We start from the raw sequence: 18,717 nt of genomic DNA on the forward strand, positions 1-18,717 counted from the left end.
CATCAGTAGTTCTAATGGAATGTTGTCTACTCCCGGGGCCTTGTTTCGACTCAGGTCTTTCAGTGCTCTGTCAAACTCTTCACGCAGTATCGTATCTCCCATTTCATCTTCATCTACATCCTCTTCCATTTCCATGATATTGTCCTCAAGTACATCGCCCTTGTATAGACCTACTATATTCTCCTTCCACCTTTCTGTTTTCCCTTCTTTGCTTAGAACTGGGTTTCCATCTGAGCTCTTGATATTCATACAAGTGGTTCTCTTTTCTCCAAAGGTCTCTTTAATTTTCCTGTAGGCAGTATCTATCTTAACCCTAGTGAGATAAGCCTCTACATCCTTAAGTTTGTCCTCTAGCCATCCCTGCTTAGCCATTTTGCACTTCCTGTCGATCTCATTTTTGAGAAATTTGTATTCCTTTTTGCCTGCTTCATTTACTCCATTTTTTTATTTTCTCCTTTCATCAATTAAATTCAATATTTCTTCTGTTACACGAAGATTTCTACTAGCTCTCATCTTTTTACCTACTTGATCCCCTGCTGCCTTCACTACTTCATCTCTCAAAGCTACCCACTCTTCTTCTACTGTATTTCTTTCCCCCATTCCTGTCAATTGTTCCCTTATGCTCTCCCTGAAACTCTGCACAACCTCTGGTTTAGTCAGTTTATCCAACTCCCATCTCCTTAAATTCCCAACTTTCTGCAGTTTCTTCAGTTTTAATCTTCAGTACATAACCAATAGATTGTGGCCAGAGTCCACATCTGCCCCTGGAAATGTCTTACAATTTAAAACCTGGTTCCTAAATCTCTGTCTTGCCATTATATAACCTATCTGAAACCTTCAGTATCTCCAGGCTTCTTCCATGTATACAACCTTCTTTTATGATTCTTGAACCAAGTGTTAGCTATGATTAAGTTGTGCTCTGTGCAAAATTCTACCAGGCGGCTTCCTCTTTCATTTCTTAGCCCCAATCCATATTCACCTACTACGTTTCCTTCTCTCCCTTTTCCTACTACTGAATTCCAGTCACCCATGACTATTAAATTTTCGTCTCCCTTCACTATCCGAATGATTTCTTTTATTTCATCATACATTTTTTCAATTTCTTCATCATCTTCAGAGCTAGTTGGCATATAAACTTGTACTACTGTAGTACGCGTGGGCTTCGTGTCTATCTTGGCCACAATAAGGCGTTCGCGATGCTGTTTGTAGTTGCTTACCTGCACTCCTATTTTTTTATTCATTATTATACCGACTATTGCATTACCCCTATTTGATTTTGTATTTATAACTCTTTATTCCCCTGATCAAAAGTCTTGTTCCTCCTGCTACCGTACTTCACTAATTCCTACTGTATCTGACTTTAACCTATCCATTTCCCTTTTTAAATTTTCTAGTCTAGCTGCTCGATTAAGGAATCTGACATTCCACGCTCTGATCCGTAGAACACAAGTTTTCTTTCTCCTGATAACGACGTCCTGAGTAGTCCCCGCCCGGAGATCCGAATGGGGGACTACTTTACCTCCGGAATATTTTACCCAAGAGGACACCATCATTTAACCATATGGGAATCTGTATGAGACTCAGACGGCAGTATGTTTGTACGATCCTCCTCCGTGAAAGATTTCTCAAATGCTAAATTTAAAATGTCAGCTTTTGTTTTACTTTCTTTTGTTGCCAGGCCAGTCTGATCAGTGAGTGACTGGATGGAAGCCTTCGACCCGCTTACCGATTTTACGTAAGACCAGAATTTCTTTGGGTTTTCAGCAAGATCGTTTGCTGAGGTATGACGGTGTAAGTGGTTGAATGCTTCGTGCATCACTCTTTTTACAGCAGCACGAATCTCTACTAACTTTTGTCTCGTCATTCTCCCGATCTTTCTTGTACTGCGAATGCCACTGTCTTTGCTTCGTGAGCATTCTCCGAATTGCGCTGTTAAACCACAGTGGGTCTTTTCTGTCTGTAACCCACTTTTTTGGCACATACTTCTCCAATGCACGATTTACAATGTGTTTAAAATTTGCCCATAATTCTTCCACGTCCATCGTACCGGAAGTAAATGAAGTCGATTCATTTACTAAGTGGGATGCTAACAACTGCTTATCTGCTCTTTCTAGTAAGAATACTCTCCTAGTCCTCTTGACCAACTTTTTAACTTTCGTAACCATAGTCGTAATGACAACATCATGATTACTAATCCCTGTCTCAACACTGACGCTGTCGATGAGGTCTGGTCTGTTCGTGGCTACCAGATGTAAAATATTTCCATTATGCGTTGGCTGTCGATTTAACTGCTCAAGACAGTTATCCGATAGTGTGTTGAAAAGTAATTCACACGACGGCTTGTCTGTACCACATGTAATGAATCCATAGACATCCCAGTCTATAGTAGGTAGGTTGAAGTCGCCTCCGACTAATACAGCATACTCCGGGTACTTCTGTGATACAGAATGTAGACTCCCTTTGAATGATTCTAGAACTGTCACGGTGGAACCTGGTGGCTGATAGTAACACCCACAATCACACTTTACTTCGACCTCAGTAGACACAATATTTTTGTCAACTCCAATGAAGACACCACCTCCTACAGTGTCTAATCTGTCATTCCGATACACGTTCCTATCTCAGGGTTCAGCCAGGTCTCAGTCCCGAGAATAATTTGCGCGCCACACACTTCCTGGAGGGCAGTAAATTCAGGAACTTTATTCCGAACACTCTGAAAATTTAATGCTAATATCTTGATAGCTGAAGGGTCTTTACACTGAGCGCATCCTGATTTACCTGCCTGCACGTCGACTGGTGAGTGTTAAAGAATAATAATAATAATATAACTAATAATTTTCTTAAATTATTGGGGGGGGGGGGCCTCTGCACCCCGCCTCCCCCCTGAAACGAATTTTTGAGGGGGCTCGGGCCCCCTCAGGCCCCATGGAGTCGGTGCCTGTGTATACAGCACATGCTCAGATATTTTACAGAATTGTAGTGTACTGCAAATGGATGCAGAGTTGCCTGAGAATTATCACACTAATGTCCTGCAACTTGCCTTGTATCAAGAAACTATAATTTTCAGTAAAGTCTGGAAACACTAGGATATCAGAATGGGCTGAATTTTCCATGCAGTATTGTAATTATGAAGATTGCACTTTTGTTGTGTAATGGTGTTGCTGCAGATCATCAACCATTTTGGCTAGATATTCACAGAATTCACTGACAGGCAGTTGGAATCTTATTATGGTGCTTCTGCCCATATGCATCCATCTACACAAGCTGGTCTACTTTGCAAATCACACTTACATGCCTGGCAGAGGGTTCATCGAACCACCTTCACAGCAATTCTCTATTATTACAATCTTGAACAGTGCACCGAAAAGTGAACACCTATATCTTTCTGTGTGAGCTCTGATTTCCCTTACTTTAGTATGATAATCATTTCTCCCTATGTATGATGACTTCAGAAAAAAATTTTCGCATTCGGAAGAGAAAGTTAGTGATTGAAATTTCATGAGAAGATTCCACCACAGCACAAAAAGAGCCTTTGTTTTAATTATGTCAGCCCCAACTCCTGTATTATGTCCATGACACTCTGCCCTTATTTCTCGATAATACAAAACTTGCTGCTCTTTTTCAGACTTCCTCGATGTACTCTGTTAATCCTGTCTGGTAAAGATCTCACACCATGCAGCAGTACTTCCAAAAGAGGATGGATAGGCATAGTGCCATTATGACCTTATCACTTTAGGACATGATGTTGAAAAGATCTGGGATGGTCATTACAGACTGAAACCAGTCATCATCAAAAGAATTGGTATTGTGATGAAAGACTGGAATGAAAAACATTTGATAGTGTAGGTAGTCTCTTTAGTAGACCTGTTGCATCTTCTAAGCATTCTGCTAAGCAGTCTTTGGTTCACCTTCCCCACAACATTTTCTGTGCGTTCTTTCCAATTTAAGTGGTTCGGAATGCCTGGGTATCGAACTGAATTTATCATCTTATTACGATCATCTTTCAGATCCATCTGATGTCCAAGGAATTCTTATACAGTGGTCTTTCCAGGACATTGGACATGTTATCTACAGTGTTGGAAAGATAATCTTTCCTTTGTGCACAAAGTCTCGAAAAATTGTCATTTTAATTAAACTTCTCATCTTGTTTCACAGTATCGGGTAACATAATTTGACGATTCCTGCATTCTGGAGAAGCAAATACATGACTACTCTCGTTAACTTTCCTTGCTGTGTATACAGTGTGCCCTGTGACACCAAAAGTAGCTGTTACTCTGGCAGTGCTCCATGAAGGTGGGGCAAGTGTTAAAACTTGAATATGTTCACTGCAAGTTTAAGTTCTACATGTCCAAATTAGGCGGTCCATTACATCAGAAAAATCTTTGCCCTGCTTTCATGGACTTGCATTGCTTACTTACTCGGCTGTAGAATCAGGATTCAAGGCTTTATGAATTTTCTGGTTTACTGCACAGCTGATTTGATGTGATTTGTTTCCATAAGCTTGTTCGTAGCTGGCAGGAACTGACCTCAGTGGTAACATTCTGAGCAGAGTGTCAGATTTGTTCAGGGACTGACGAAGAATACTGGATGGGTCATGGGCATCGTCTGAATCTCTTGAGCTGACTTCTTTCTTTTCAGCAGTATTGAAGCAGGTACAACACAAATATTGGCCAGCTTCACATTCAGCTTCATTCACTTCATGCATGACTTCTGTAGAAGAGAAAGTTTCATGCTTTACAGTTTGGGAGAAAACGAAATAGCACGATTAATTAAAACAAGACTTAATTGAAACTGCTGATGGTAAAACCTGTATTTTACATAAATTTTAGACAACAATTACAGGCTTCACATTCAGTACTAATTACACAAATAATATTTATAGTGATGAAATTGCTTACTTGTAATTTGTCTCCTATGCCTGGAGAATGATTTGGCGCAACACAGTTGCTGATGTGAGTGCCAGATGCATCTTTTTGTGATGGAAACATCTCTAGTATTCTGGATCAACCGCATCTTTCAGGAACAATTTGGCAAGGAATTACCAATTCTCTTTAGTGGGGAATGTGGAGTGGCATTTTCATTTTATTCTTTGTCATTGAATAAAATGCATTCGCCATTGTCAAGACAAAGAAGAATATTCTATTAGGTATGTAAACATTTCAGCAAAAAATCTAGTAGATCTCTGAAAATTTGTAAATTCGTGCCTGGCTGACAATCTACACACCCTTGAGCATTCAAAACTGATTTTCCTCAAAAAGGTTAGTTAGGACACTGCTATTTGAGAGTTTTACTGTTAAGACATATAGGTATCCTTGTACCAGATATGACTAAATTCTGAGATGGTCACTGTATCATCCCCTGGGGACAATGCGTGGAATGATCCTTCAGCTTTCTCCAGTATTTGTAGATCACACATAACCTTTATTTCCCTTATTTCAATGTGTTGCTTCAAACTGTGGACAGACTTCTCAGTTATACCTTAATGAAAATAACAGTGATGGACATTCAAGCATGTTGGTTCACATTTGTATGTACACACAATATGGCTGCAGGGTGTTTCCTAGATACATTCTCACACTGCCCTTTAATGTGCGTTATTGGGTTATCTTTTGGCACGTGGCTCAATTTAAAACTTTTCTACTTACTTTTGCAGGTATTTTAATACATTCTTGTAAAATAACCACCACACAGAAAAATAATGATGAGTAAATTTTTGTGTTTCTGGCTGCAACTATTGGTTAGTGACAGTAATGGACCGAATTGGTGGGGCCAAGTTCATCCTCTGATGGGTTGTTGCTATGGTAATGGTCAGTTACTTTGTGCCTTCTCATGCGAAATGGAGATTACGGCCAAGTACAGAGTAGAAGTGTGGATACCTTTTCTTTTGTCACTTGTTCAATATAAAGCTGTTAACATCTCTGACTTGAGCAGCTGGTTAACAAAGCTGTGGCCAGCAATGGAATCATTGGCTCTGCTAACAGACAGTCTTTACATGCATATTGTCAATACTGTTACCCCTACAGGTCCGGGGGTTAGAATAGGCCCGATGTATTCCTTCCTGTAGTAAGAGGCAACAAAAAGGAGTCTCTCACTTTTCAGCCCTATGAGTTCAGGTACCATTCTGTGGTTTGACCAGCCACTTTCAAAATTCTACAGAAGTGCGGGCCATATGGGTAAGGACGCCTTACGTGGTGTAAGAGTGCCCTTAGATTCGATATCCTGAATCTCTTGTCATGGCTTTGCGTCTCCACCTGCGATTCAACCATTTGCGTGAGGACAGTTTTCCGGAGTATGTCATCGTCTTCCATTGTCACCTGTCCTCTTTCGCACCATGACAGTAATGGATTTCTCTGCACCCAAAATCCAGCACAGTAGCCAGTCCCCAGTCCATTGTGATGGGGCCTTCATGTACCCATTTGGTGGTAGCCCCCTGACAACACAGGGATCACACTGCTGATGCGCGAGCTGTAAACTCCCCCCCCCCCCCGCCCCCCTCCTCGTATGCCAAGGAGTAGATGCCTGTCTTTCTGGGGCGTCAGGACTCCCGGCAACGGCCGTCTGGCCTTTGCTGTGGCGCATGTGGGGAGAGCCCCTGATCGGAGTGGGTGGCATCAGGGCGGATAACCATTAATCAAGTTGACTAAGTCATCTCTTGCTGGTGACCGTATGGCACCAGCAGTCTCTAAGAAGGGCAAGATAGAATACCATGCTGACAGATATGACCGTAAATAATTTCCCTCTCTCGATACACCATGGGAAGTACATAGAGCTACAAAATGAAGAGAGCCATATTCGCCTCTGTTTTTAGTCTGTAGCAGAACTGATGGGGACTCTTTTCTACCGACAAAGCCTCAGTTTTTCGTTGAACACCTTCAGGATAAGTTCGGAGGAGTGACAGAGCTGTCCAAGATGTGAAACGGCCTGGTCTTGATTCAGACAGCATCCCCAGCCCAATCCAAGCCTTACTCGCCTGTGACAAGCTGGGTGATACTCCTGTTTACCTCACTCCCCATAAAAGCCTCAACATGGTCCAGGGGATTATTTTCCATCGTGACTCCTCTTGCAGTCTGACGACGAGCTCCGCACGAATTTGGAATGTTGGGGTGTTCATGTCATCCGACTTGTTTACCGGGGACCCAAAGACAACAGGGTTGCTACCGGTGCCTTCCTCTTTGCCTTTGAGGGTGATTCATTGCCTGAAAAGGTCAAGGTGATGGTTTACCGCTGTGATGTTAAACCATACATCCCTCCCCCTACGTGGTGCTTCAAGTGCTGGAAGTTCGGACACGTCTTCCCGCTGCACTTCCAGTGCCACATGTCGAGACTGCGGACATTCACTGCACCCAGATACTCCAAGTGCACCACCTCCCACTTGCATCAACTGTGGAGAGCACCACTCCCTCCTGCTTGCCAGACCGCCTAGCACTCCAAAAGAAGCAGAAAATTATGGAGTACAAGACCCTGGACTGGTTGACTCACACAGAGGCTTTACGTAAATTTGAAAGCTCACACCCTATTCTGTTGATGTCGACATACGCTTGCAGCTACATCACCACCGCTGTCCCAAGTGTCAGTGGTTCGTCACCATGTGCCACGAACAGTGGACCCTCCGGGCCACCTGAATACATCTGCCTCCTTACTTGTAGGGGGCAAATCTTCCTCCATTGCTCCCGAAGCACCTACTTTGGGAGCAAGCCCCCCCCCCCCCCACCCCAAATGGAGTCCCCTCTCCCCTGCCAGAGGAGTAACAGCCTCCTCCGGCTCCTCTCATGTGGAAGGGGTCCCTTGGGGTCCTCTCTTCCAAAGCCTGCACTATTGCCACAGCGGACACTTGCCAGTAGTTCAAGGAGCCACAAGCTGCTGGATGAAGAGCTTCATGGTCTTCCTGTGTGTCTGAAGCTGTTTTGAGAAATCTCCCCAGCAAGCCCCTAAAGAGAAGCGAGAGAGCAAGCAAACTAAGTAGTAGTCTGCTAAGAAACAGGACCCCTCTGGTGTCCCCAACACACCAGTCCCTATCAATTTCAGTTCTGCATCTGATGATGCAGTGGAGATCTTGGCATCCCCTGTGGACCTGGATGTCACTGGTGCCTCGTCCACAATAGAAATGGCTACAAATACTCAGTCTGGGCAGCAGGTGACCCTGAGGCATAATCTGCCTCTTGCATGCTTCATTCCTTCCCAGCCTCGCGATAACGTCATCCTCTAGTGAAATTGCAGCGGTTTTTTCCAGTCTGGCTGAGCTACGGCAAGTGTTAAGCTTTACACCTGCTTTCTGCATTGCCCTCCAGGAAACCTGGTACCCGGCAATGCGGACCCCTGCCCTCCATAGCCATAAAGGATATTACAGGGACGATGGCAACTATAATAGTGTCAGGTGGAGTTCATGTCCTGAACTCAGTATGCAGTGAATCTGTGCCACTTTAATGCTCTCTTGAAACTGTGGCTGTCAGGATAAGGACGACGCAGGAAATAACTGTCTGCAACATATATCTTCTTCCAGTTGGTGAAGTACCCCTGAACACATTGGCTGCACTGGTTGATCAACTCCCTAAACCTTCCCTACTTTCGGGAGATTCTAACATCCATAACCCCTTGTTTAGTGGCACAGTTCTTACTGGCCGAGGCAGAGATGTCGAAAATTTACTGTCACAACTCGACCTCTGCCTCTTAAATACTAGGACCGCCATACATTTCAGTGTACATCTCAGTTTGCAGTCCTGGCCTTCTCACATCTATCCACTGGAGAGCACATGATGACCTGTATGGTAGTGACCACTTCCCCATCTTCCTGTCACTGCCCTGGTGTTGGGCCCATGGACGCCTGCCCAGGTGGGCTTTAAACAAGGCGGACTGGAAAACTTTCACCTCTGCTGTCACTGTTGAATCTCCCCCACATGGTAACATCGATGTGGTGGTTGAGCAGGTAACAACAACAATCGATACTATGGCGGAAAACGAGATCCCTCGTTCTTTAGGGTGCCCCGGCCAAAGACAGTCCCTTGGTGGTCGCCAGAAGTCGCTGAGGCAATCAAGGAGCGTCAGCGAGCTCTACAGCGGCATAAGCGGCACCCTTCCCTGGAGCACACTGTGCCCGTGTTCGCCAGCTTATCAAAAGGCAGAAACAGTAGTGTTGGGAGCGGTACGTTTCGACCTTTGGGTGCCATACGTCACCTTCCCAAGTCTGGGCAAAGATCAAATGAGTTTTTGGGTACCAGACCCCAACAGGTGTTCCTGGTGTTAACATAAATGGCGTGTTACTTACCGACCCAAATGCAATTGCCAAGCACTTCGCTGAGCATTATGCTGATGCCTCTGCGTTGGAGAATTACCCCCCACCCTTTCGCATTCTCAAACAGCGGATGGAAGGGAAAGTCCTCTCTTTCACTATACACCACAGTGAACCCTATAATACCCCATTTACAGAGTGGGAGCTCCTCAGTGCCCCTGCACATTGCCCTGACGCAGCTCCTGGGTCCTATCGGATCCACAGTCAGATAATTAAACATCTCTTGTCTCACTACAAGTGATGTCTCCTCTTGATATTCAACCGCATCTGGTGTGATGGCGTCTTTCCATCGCACTGGTAGGAAAGAACTGTCAGACCAGTGCTCAAACCTGGCAAAAATCCACTCGATGTGGATAGCTATCTGCCCATCAGCCTCATCATTGTTCTTTTTAATCTGCTGGAATGTATGGTGTGACAGCGGTTGAGTTGGGTCTTGGAGTCATGTGGCCTACTGGCTCTGAACCAGGGCAGCTTCCACCTGGGTCGCTTTACCACTAATAATCTCATGTTTCTCGAGCCTCGAGTCTGCCATCCGAACAGCCTTTTCCAGACACCAGCACCTTGTTGCAGTCTTTTCTGATTTACGAAAAGCGCATGACACCACCTGGCGCCATCATATCCTTGGCACATTATAAGAGTTGGGTATCCGAGACCCACTCCAGATTTTTATCCATAATTTCCTGTCTCTTCGTACTTTCTGTGTACAAGTTGGTGCCTCCCATAGTTCCCCCCCATATCCAAAAGGGGTCCCGCAGGGCTCTGCATTGAGTGTATCTCTATTTTTAGTGGCCATTAACAGTCTAGCAGAGCTGTAGGGCAGTCCGTCTCACCCTCTCTATATGCAGACAACTTCTGCACTTTCTGCTCCACCAGTACTGGTGTTGCTGAGCGGCACCTACAGGGAGCCATCCACAAGGCGCAGTCATGGGCTCTAGCCCACGGTTTCCAGTTTTCGGCCGCAAAGTCGTGTTATCCACTTCTGTCGGCTTCGTACCGTTCATCCGGAACCAGAACTTTACCTTACTGACGATCCCGTCACTGTAGTAGAGACGTATCGATTTTTAGGACTGGTTTTCGACACCCGATTGTCTTGGCTTCCTCACCTTAAGTGGAAGTACTGGCAGCAACTCGGTGCCCTCTGCTGCCTGAGCAACACCAACCGGGGTGCAGATCGCTCTATGCTGCTGCAGCTCTACAGAGCCCTTGTTCCATCCCGCCTTGACTATGAGAGTCTGGTTTATGGTTCGTCGGCGCCCTCAGCATTGCGTTTACTCGACCCAGTGCACCACTGTGGTGTTCACCTAGCAACGGGACCTTTTAGGACGAGTCTGATGACAGCGTGCTTGTGGAGGCCGGAGTGCCTCCATTGCAGGTTAGGCGTGCACAACTGCCAGCTAGTTACGTAGCACACGTTCATAGTTCTCCTGCGCATCTGAATCACCATATCCATTTCCCACCCACGGCGGTTCATCTCCCACATCAGCGGCCTAGGTCTGGGCTTCCAATTGCAGTTTGTGTCCGATCCTTTCTTTCCAAACTGGAGTCTTTGCCTTTACCACCTATACTTGAGGTCCATTCACGTGCACCTCCATGGTGTACACCTAGGCCGCAGCTTCGCCTGGACCTTTCACGTGGCCCTAAGGACTCTGTTAACCCCACAGCTCTCCACTGCCACTTCCCCTCGATTCTTGACAAGTACAGAGGCCACAAAGTGGTTTACACCAATGGCTGATGCCCACGTCGGCTTCACGTATGTCCATGGAGGACATATTGAACAGCATTCCTTGCCTGATGGCTGCAGCGTTTTCACTGCCGAGCTGGTGGCTATATCACGTGCTCTTGAGTACATCCTTTCATGTCCTGGGGAGGCATTTCTTCTGTGTACTGACTCCTTGAGCAGCCTAAAAGTTCTCGACCAGTGCTACTCTTGTCATCCTTTGGTAGCGACCATCCAGGAGGCCATCTATGCGCCGGAATGGTCCGGTCATTCCATGGTGTTTGTGTGGACCCCAGGTCATGTTGGAATCCCAGGCAACGAACTTGCAGACAGGCTGGCCAAACAGGCTACGCAGAAACTGCTTATGCAGATTGACGTTTCTGCAACTGACTTGCATTCAGTACTACACCGCAAGGTTTTGCAGCTTTGGGAGACGAAATGGCATAACCTCAGCATGCACAACAAACTGTGTGCCATGAAAGAGACTATGAATATGTGGCTGTACTCCACGTGGGCCTCTCGCGGGGACACTGGGGTTCTCTGCTGGCTCCGTATTGGCCACTCTTGGGTGACACATGGCTACCTCCTGCACCGTGATGAGCCACCTCAGTCTCGTTGCAGCGCCCGGCTGACAGTGGCCCATATCTTGGTGAGCTGTTCTTCTTTGGATGCCCTGCAACAAAATCTTCAGTTACAGGACTCGTTGCCATTAATTTTAGCTGACAAGGCCTCGTCGGCTAATTTAGTTTTATGTTTTATATGCGACGTTGGGTTTTATCATTCTATATATGTTTTAGCGCATGTCCTTTGTCCCATTTGTGTTCTCCACTCTAATACTTTTAGGGTGGATGTTTTAATGTGTAATGGCTGGCTTTTCCTTTTTATTCTCATGGCTACAGTCATCTGCTCTCTTGTTTTTTACCCCTTCTACCTGTTTCTTGCTTCTCTCTATGGTTTTCTTTTCCTGTTTTTGTCCACCATAATGTTGGTTGTCCTGTCATTCTTCTGGTTCTTCCTTTCTCTTGTTATTGTGCTGTACATCTCCTTTCTTTTGTCCTCTCCGTTGTGTAATTATTTTACTGGGAACAAGGGACTGATGGCCTTGTAGTTTGGTGCCTTCTCCCCCTCTTCTAAACCAACCAACCATGTGTTGTGCAGGAACATCCACAGCACTCATGTTATGTGACTGGTGGGTGTGATTTCATTCTTCATCTGTTTTTCTTCAAGGATATGACACATCACTGGCCAGTTAGGTGTACAGTGACATTTGCTCATGATTCCAGCTTCACATAAATGCAACTGTGTCCACACCAATACATTCTTCCAAGGTGGGGGGACACCAGATGTAGCTTGACAGGTGACAGATTTGCTTCGAGAAACCTTCAGCAATGACTGCATTATCTCTAGGCAGTTTCAAGGTGTTTGGCCTTCCAGACCTCCCTGTCTAAATCCATGTGACTTCTGGTTGTCGGGATATCTGGAAGATCATGTCTGTCAGGGATGTATCTGGACACTTCCTGACCTGAAGGATAGCATATGGCGACATATTGCTCTGATTACACCAGATATGCTGCGAGCTACTGTCAGACATGCTGTGTTAGAGATGCGGCATGTTCCTGAGTCAGGAGACGATATTAAACACATATTGTAAAATGTGACAATATCGTAATAACCATGCTCCAAATCTAGGGTTGTCATGTGTTTGATTGTTCCTCCCCTTTTCCTGCACCCAAACCACATTGACTGCTTATAGCATCATCTTTTCACCTGGTGGCAGAAAGTGGAAGTATTATTTTTTCAGCATACTTCATAAGTACACCGATTAGGAAACACGCTACCATGTTCCAGCATCCTGTGATGTATACAGCCGACACTGCAGCACTTAGAACATTGTCAGGTTAAGTATAACCACCCAGTACATGCTGTTAAGGTCTAAAAAATTTCATTTATTTTATTTCCATTTTAGCTTAGTGATATACAGCTTGTGCTATGTTAGAACCAAAACTTTCTTTTTTTTTCCAGGAGAAGCAGATTGGTCTGGTGAGAGAGGTAGTATTCATAGAAAACAGAATAAATGATGAAACAAAGGAAAGACTTGCATTCTTAAATAACACTGCCAGCCGCAGTCGTGTCAGCATAGGGAGACAAGATGGTAACATCCTTGAAGCACAGAGACTCAGTGCAATAAAAGAAGACTGTGATACTACAGGTACCAATACAGGACCACTTCCTAGTCGTTTGATTTATGCTTTCATTTTATTTATTTTTTTATATATAGGCACCTAAACAAGACTTAAAATGTCACAGAGCTTTAGGATGTCCTTCAGAATTAACTTCCACAGGAAACACACACAAAACCTATATTGTACTGCTGCTGCTACTGCCGCCACCGTTGCTAAACTGGTGCAGATGTCGTCAGGGGAGTTCCTGTGAAGAGAGAGGAGGTGGTTACGGGGAGGAAAGAGTATATTTGAAAATGTGGAATGTACTGCACATAAGCCATCCCACAGTCTCAAAAGGATATCCACTGCTCATGCAATCTATTGTCCTGCATCATCTGTTTATTTTGTGTGTGTGTGTGTGTGTGTCTCTGTGTGTGTGTGTGTGTGTGTGTGTGTGTGTGTGTGTGTGTGTGTGTGTGTGTGTGTGTGTGTGTGTGTTGAGTGAAAAGTGGAAAATCAAGGGTGGAGTATAACAGTACAAGGAAAAGGATAGTTGTTACTCACCATATAGTGGAGACGTTCAATCACAGAAAGGCACAACAAAAAGACTGTCACACAATTAGCTTTCGACCAACAAGGCCTTTGTCGAAAGCAAACACCACACGCAGAGCTTGTGGTCACGTCTGTGTGAATTGCATTTGCATGAGTGTGTGCGTGTGTGTATGTTGTCTACTTTTGACAAAGGCCTTGTTGGCTGAAAGCTAATTCTATGACAGTCTTTTTGTTGTGCCTTTCTGCGAGTCGTCGTATCCGCTACATGGTGAGTAGCAACGATCCTTTTCGTTATTCTGAAATTACGTAACACATTGGATGTAATATCTGCTGGAAGTCGTGGATGGAGATGGCTCAGTGGATTTGATGCTTCTAGACGGACTGAAGCTTCTGATTCAGTGCTTTAGATGCCTACTAAATAAAATAGTTCTATTTGATATTTATCCAAGTTTGCAGCTCATGGAAAATGTTTTGACAGGCAAAATGTTGCTCGTTATCTTGATGACAATTCAGCCAAAGACAGAAAAAATTTTTGTGCACTCCAGGAAAGTCTTACTATCGCCAGTGTCAATATTGTATGTTAATGGCCTCAGAAATTATTAATTGCATCTGACTTTTCACAGATGGTGCAAGTTTCTGTAAGGAACTGTCAAAATTACTACTACGACCCAGTCAGATAGAAAGAAAATGTTGATGTGGTGCAAAGTTTCTTCAGGAACTTGTAATGCAGGAAAAGTTGAGTCATCTTATATAAAGTGTTATGGTGGTTATATACCCAGTTATCAATTAAGTCAGTTGGGCCACCAATTATCAGCAACTGTCAGCATGGTATAACAGTGGAGAATAGAGTAAAGTCATTTGTAGCTGATGCAAATTGCACACACCATATTCACCTTCAAATGTATTTCTTAACACTTTCATGGGCGCATTCTTTTGTGGCGAGTCAGTCAAAATGAAGCAGATTTTTTTTTTTACTACAAGATGATTGGTACATCCAGACATGGTAAGACTTATTCACAGAAGCTTTGTAAAACCACTAATTTGGTGAAAAGTGTGCTTCCCAAGGTCAACAGAAGACAAAACAAATTTTGTGGTAAGTATACCTCCCTGCTAGCTGTGCGGTCTAATGCACTGCTTCCCAAGCGGGAATTCGTGCCAATCCCCAGCACGAATCCATCTGCAAATTAGCGTCGAGGTCATTTTCCATCTGCCTCGGTGAATGCGGGCTGGTTCCCCTTATTCTGCCTCAGTTACACTATGTCAGCGATTGCTACATAAACACTGTCTCCACGTACATGTACATCATAATTACTCTACCACGCAAACATTGTCTGGAATGAGACGTTTCCGAGGAGGTCCACTGGGGGCCGAACCGCACAATAACCCGAGGTTGGGGTGGCCGTGGGCTGAATGTATGTTGGGGTGGCCGTGGGCTGAATGTATGTTGAGGTGGCCGTGGGCTGTGTACCACTGAGGGCTACAGTGGGGATGAAGCCTCTGTCGTTTCTAGCTCCCCGCTTCAATACATACATGCTGCCCAAGTCTCTTTGAAAACGGCTTGGTGCTAAATATTATTCCCTTGAAAATTAAAATGTTATTTGGTTTGATATGTACTTCTCATAGCCCTAAAAGAAACATTTCACAACAAACTGCAGCTCATGCGGCGGATTACTACTACACACCAGGCACTTGCAGAACTCGTACAATGTATTCCCTTAAATGCAGTAAGGAAAAACACAGTGGTAAGTGTATCCCCCATGGCCTACAAAGGGGTTAATATGTCACTTCATCCTCTTCAGATGAACAGTGTCATTTCATTACTGAAATGCTGGTGACAATGTTAAGGCATTTCTGTGTTGCTTGTATAATGTGTAAAACACTTAACAGAAAACTAAGTCCATAGCCACCATTGTTTCACAGGTTGAGAGAGGCAAAGAACAAGGGGGAAAAAAGTTTGCATCTTAAATCACAACATTTAAATAACTTAAGCAGCTTGTCTGTGCAGTTGGGGATATTGTTCTGAGGGTAATATTAAAAAAAATTGTGAATTTCTGAATTGGGCATGCAGGTCATTCAGTTGGGGTGTTGCTAGACTATCACCTCAAGTTGGAAGTTATGAGATAGGGTACATCAGCAGCCAAAAGCAAGAATGGACTGACAAATAAATCAATCTATACTAAATTGTGCTACAATGTTTGAGTGTCTCTTTGAAATGACAAAATGTTTAAATTACTGAAACGTAGTCAGTCATAGTTTGATCCACAAATTAAGGTCTTGAATTCCAGGACCTGTTCCATCATGAAGTTGAAGTTGATTTTCCCCATAGGATTAATTTTTGTTTGATCTAATTTGTCATACCTGTTACCAAATAATTGGTTATTTCGACCATATAAAAGATTATCACTCTTCTTCCCTTTATCTTTGAGGCTCCGTTACTGAGGTGGAAGTGGAGTGTATTTTTAATGGCAGTGATGAATACAATATTAGAAAATTTCTTCTTATTATGCCTGTGATTCCACTGTTATAAATTCTGTGACATTCATGATAAGCTCTTGAAAAGATTTCATTGGGCTGTTAAGTAAATCTTGCTATGTTCGTTATGCCTGAATATTATCATTTCTTACTAATAACAAAAGGAGGGCCAATATTGGTTGTTGAAGTACAAATCTTTCTTTTTGTTGCAAATCGATTTGAATCACTGTGTGACCATCATCAGTGCTAGTATTGGACTGATAAATACAAGCAGTAAAATTGCAATATCTGCACATACCAATGCAGAGTAATTGTCAGACTGACCTGGGCTGGGCTAGCCCAGTTACATTTTTACTTGTCAGACCAAAGGTACATATGCAACTGGGCTAGCCCAGCCGAGTTCTGTCGGACTGGTACTTGTCATTGGTGTGTTCAGATATTGCAGTTTTACTGCTTGTATTTGAGTTCATAAGGCTGACGATGGTCATGCAGTGATTGAAATTGATTTGTAACAGAAATAAAGATTTCTCCTAAAATGACAAATGCTGACCCTCCTTTTGTTACTAATACTGCTGTGGTGGTCATGGTGCACACCACTCTTGATAGAGCCCTCATTAGCAAAAAAAAAAACTTTTCATAAGAAAACTTAAAAGTGGTCTTGCTGATTGACTCATTAAAGCTTCTCATCAGTGTTATTGGGAGTGCAGCTTGTGTTTGTGATGGGTTGTGGCAGGACATCCTGTTTTTATCCTTACATCCATCAAATCTGAAGTCCATTAACAGTCATGCAATGATACCCCAAGGTGTAAATGAAAATTATGATTTATTATTGTGTATTGTATACAAATAAATAAATAATAATTGGTAGTGTTGGTCATAAAAGTTTTTCTTTAAGGTTCGCTGCTATCGGATTTAAGTTACTCACGGTCTGAAGATGACCTTGATGTGGACGTGGTCCGTACTATTAGATCTTGGAGAAAGCATCGTCCTTCCATAACTGTAGATGAGGTGGAAGATCACGTGCCAAAGCGCCGTAGAAAATCAAATAGGGCTATTGAGGTAAGTTGTTTATTTTCCTGCTTTACAATGTCATCAAAAAATATATTTGTACCAAATAAAGACAAAAGAAGTCTTCTGTATTGCACTTTCTTGCTTCTAGTGGGGAACAAAAGTTCAGTTCTTATTAATTCATTTGCCGAAATGTTATTAATAGCAATTTCAGTTGATTCAACCAAGCTATAATGTCAGCCCATTCTTGTTGCTGATGGAGCTAGAATGACAGAAATAATGTGTTGGTTTAGAATCCAACAAGCATCCTGCCTAGCGGGCCAACAGAATGAATGTGCAGGTCCATTGAGGTGCATGAAACTGACTAAAACATCATTTTCTTCTTCTGAAACTTCACACACATTACCAGTCCACCATTTTCTATCATATATACAGGCAATGTATTGGCCCGATTGTAAGGTAGTAATATTTCTGAATAAAACTGTTGCTTGACTTTGGTCAACATTTGCCACCAAAAAAAAAAAAAAAAAAAAATGTATCATTGGATACTCTTATTACAAACTTGCTTTTCATTTAATGGCACAAAATGGTGATTTTCTCTTGTTCCTGATACTGTGCAGCCATTTTTGAACCTTGTTTCCTGCTCAGTTTGTAATGTTTCAATTTCTTCTTTTGGAAGGAAAAAAAAAGAAAAAGATTGGATTCCTCTGATATTCTTTGTACAGTATTTAAACAAATCAGTTGGTGTCAAAATTTGGTCCTCAGTTGGTCTTTGAAGGCTTGCTCTTGCTGCTAGGCACTTTACAGTTCCTCCAATTCCATCACATGGAGATTTTCCGTGGCTTGTAGCAAAAAAGTTCCATTCAGCTGAGATTCCAAAGTCATTTTGATGGTGGCAGAGATTAAGAATATTTTTGAAGTTTTTGTACTATGTTGCTGACCCATTACTGAAGTAGTAAATGTGTGTGATTTTTTACAAGGAGACACTTTAGATCTTCTATTAATTTCACTATAAAAGCATGTACAGAGATTGCATCATGTTTCAGGCTGTCGCTTATTATACAGTAGCTGATGCTGCTGGTGTTATTTCTGAAGTACACAACAAATGGGTGTAAAGTTACTTGGCTGTTACTCCAGTGAAAACCTGGAGCTGCATCCTAGACAATGAAGGAATAATTTTCAGTGAAGTCCATTAATATTATCAGTTCAGTTAGCTTACAGCTTTCTTTTATCCATTTTAGGTGCTTGCTCTGGTGCGTTGCAACATAATAATGAGTGGAAAGTTTTCAAAAATTGACAATCAAATCTTCAATAAAATCCTCAGTGGTCATCTGCCTGGTTTCTAATGTATCTCTATCAGTGTGAACCCACTGTTTGAACTCAATGGTATCATGTGGATACTACTACTTTCTAAAAACCGTTCCAAGTAGTTCTTTTCCCGGACACGTTTCACAGCGATGAAGGATGCAGTCTTTGGATTCCAAATCACGCATTGTTTTAGCAGTCACTCTCATAATCTT

At 43.2% G+C, this 18,717-nt stretch overlaps 1 protein-coding gene across 1 annotated transcript in view; it reads left to right on the forward strand.

The window, feature by feature from the left end:
• Positions 1-18,717, forward strand: part of LOC126175032 (rac GTPase-activating protein 1) — a 157,140-nt gene that overhangs the window by 12,759 nt on the left and 125,664 nt on the right. Inside the window, exons 3-4 of the mRNA XM_049921534.1 lie at positions 13,026-13,212; positions 17,085-17,248. Coding sequence (XP_049777491.1) covers positions 13,026-13,212; positions 17,085-17,248 — 351 coding nt within the window. The remainder of the gene's footprint in view (positions 1-13,025; positions 13,213-17,084; positions 17,249-18,717) is intronic.

The sequence above is a fragment of the Schistocerca cancellata genome, chromosome 3 (genome assembly GCF_023864275.1).
Source record: "Schistocerca cancellata isolate TAMUIC-IGC-003103 chromosome 3, iqSchCanc2.1, whole genome shotgun sequence".
In the NCBI taxonomy this organism is placed as follows: domain Eukaryota; kingdom Metazoa; phylum Arthropoda; class Insecta; order Orthoptera; family Acrididae; genus Schistocerca; species Schistocerca cancellata.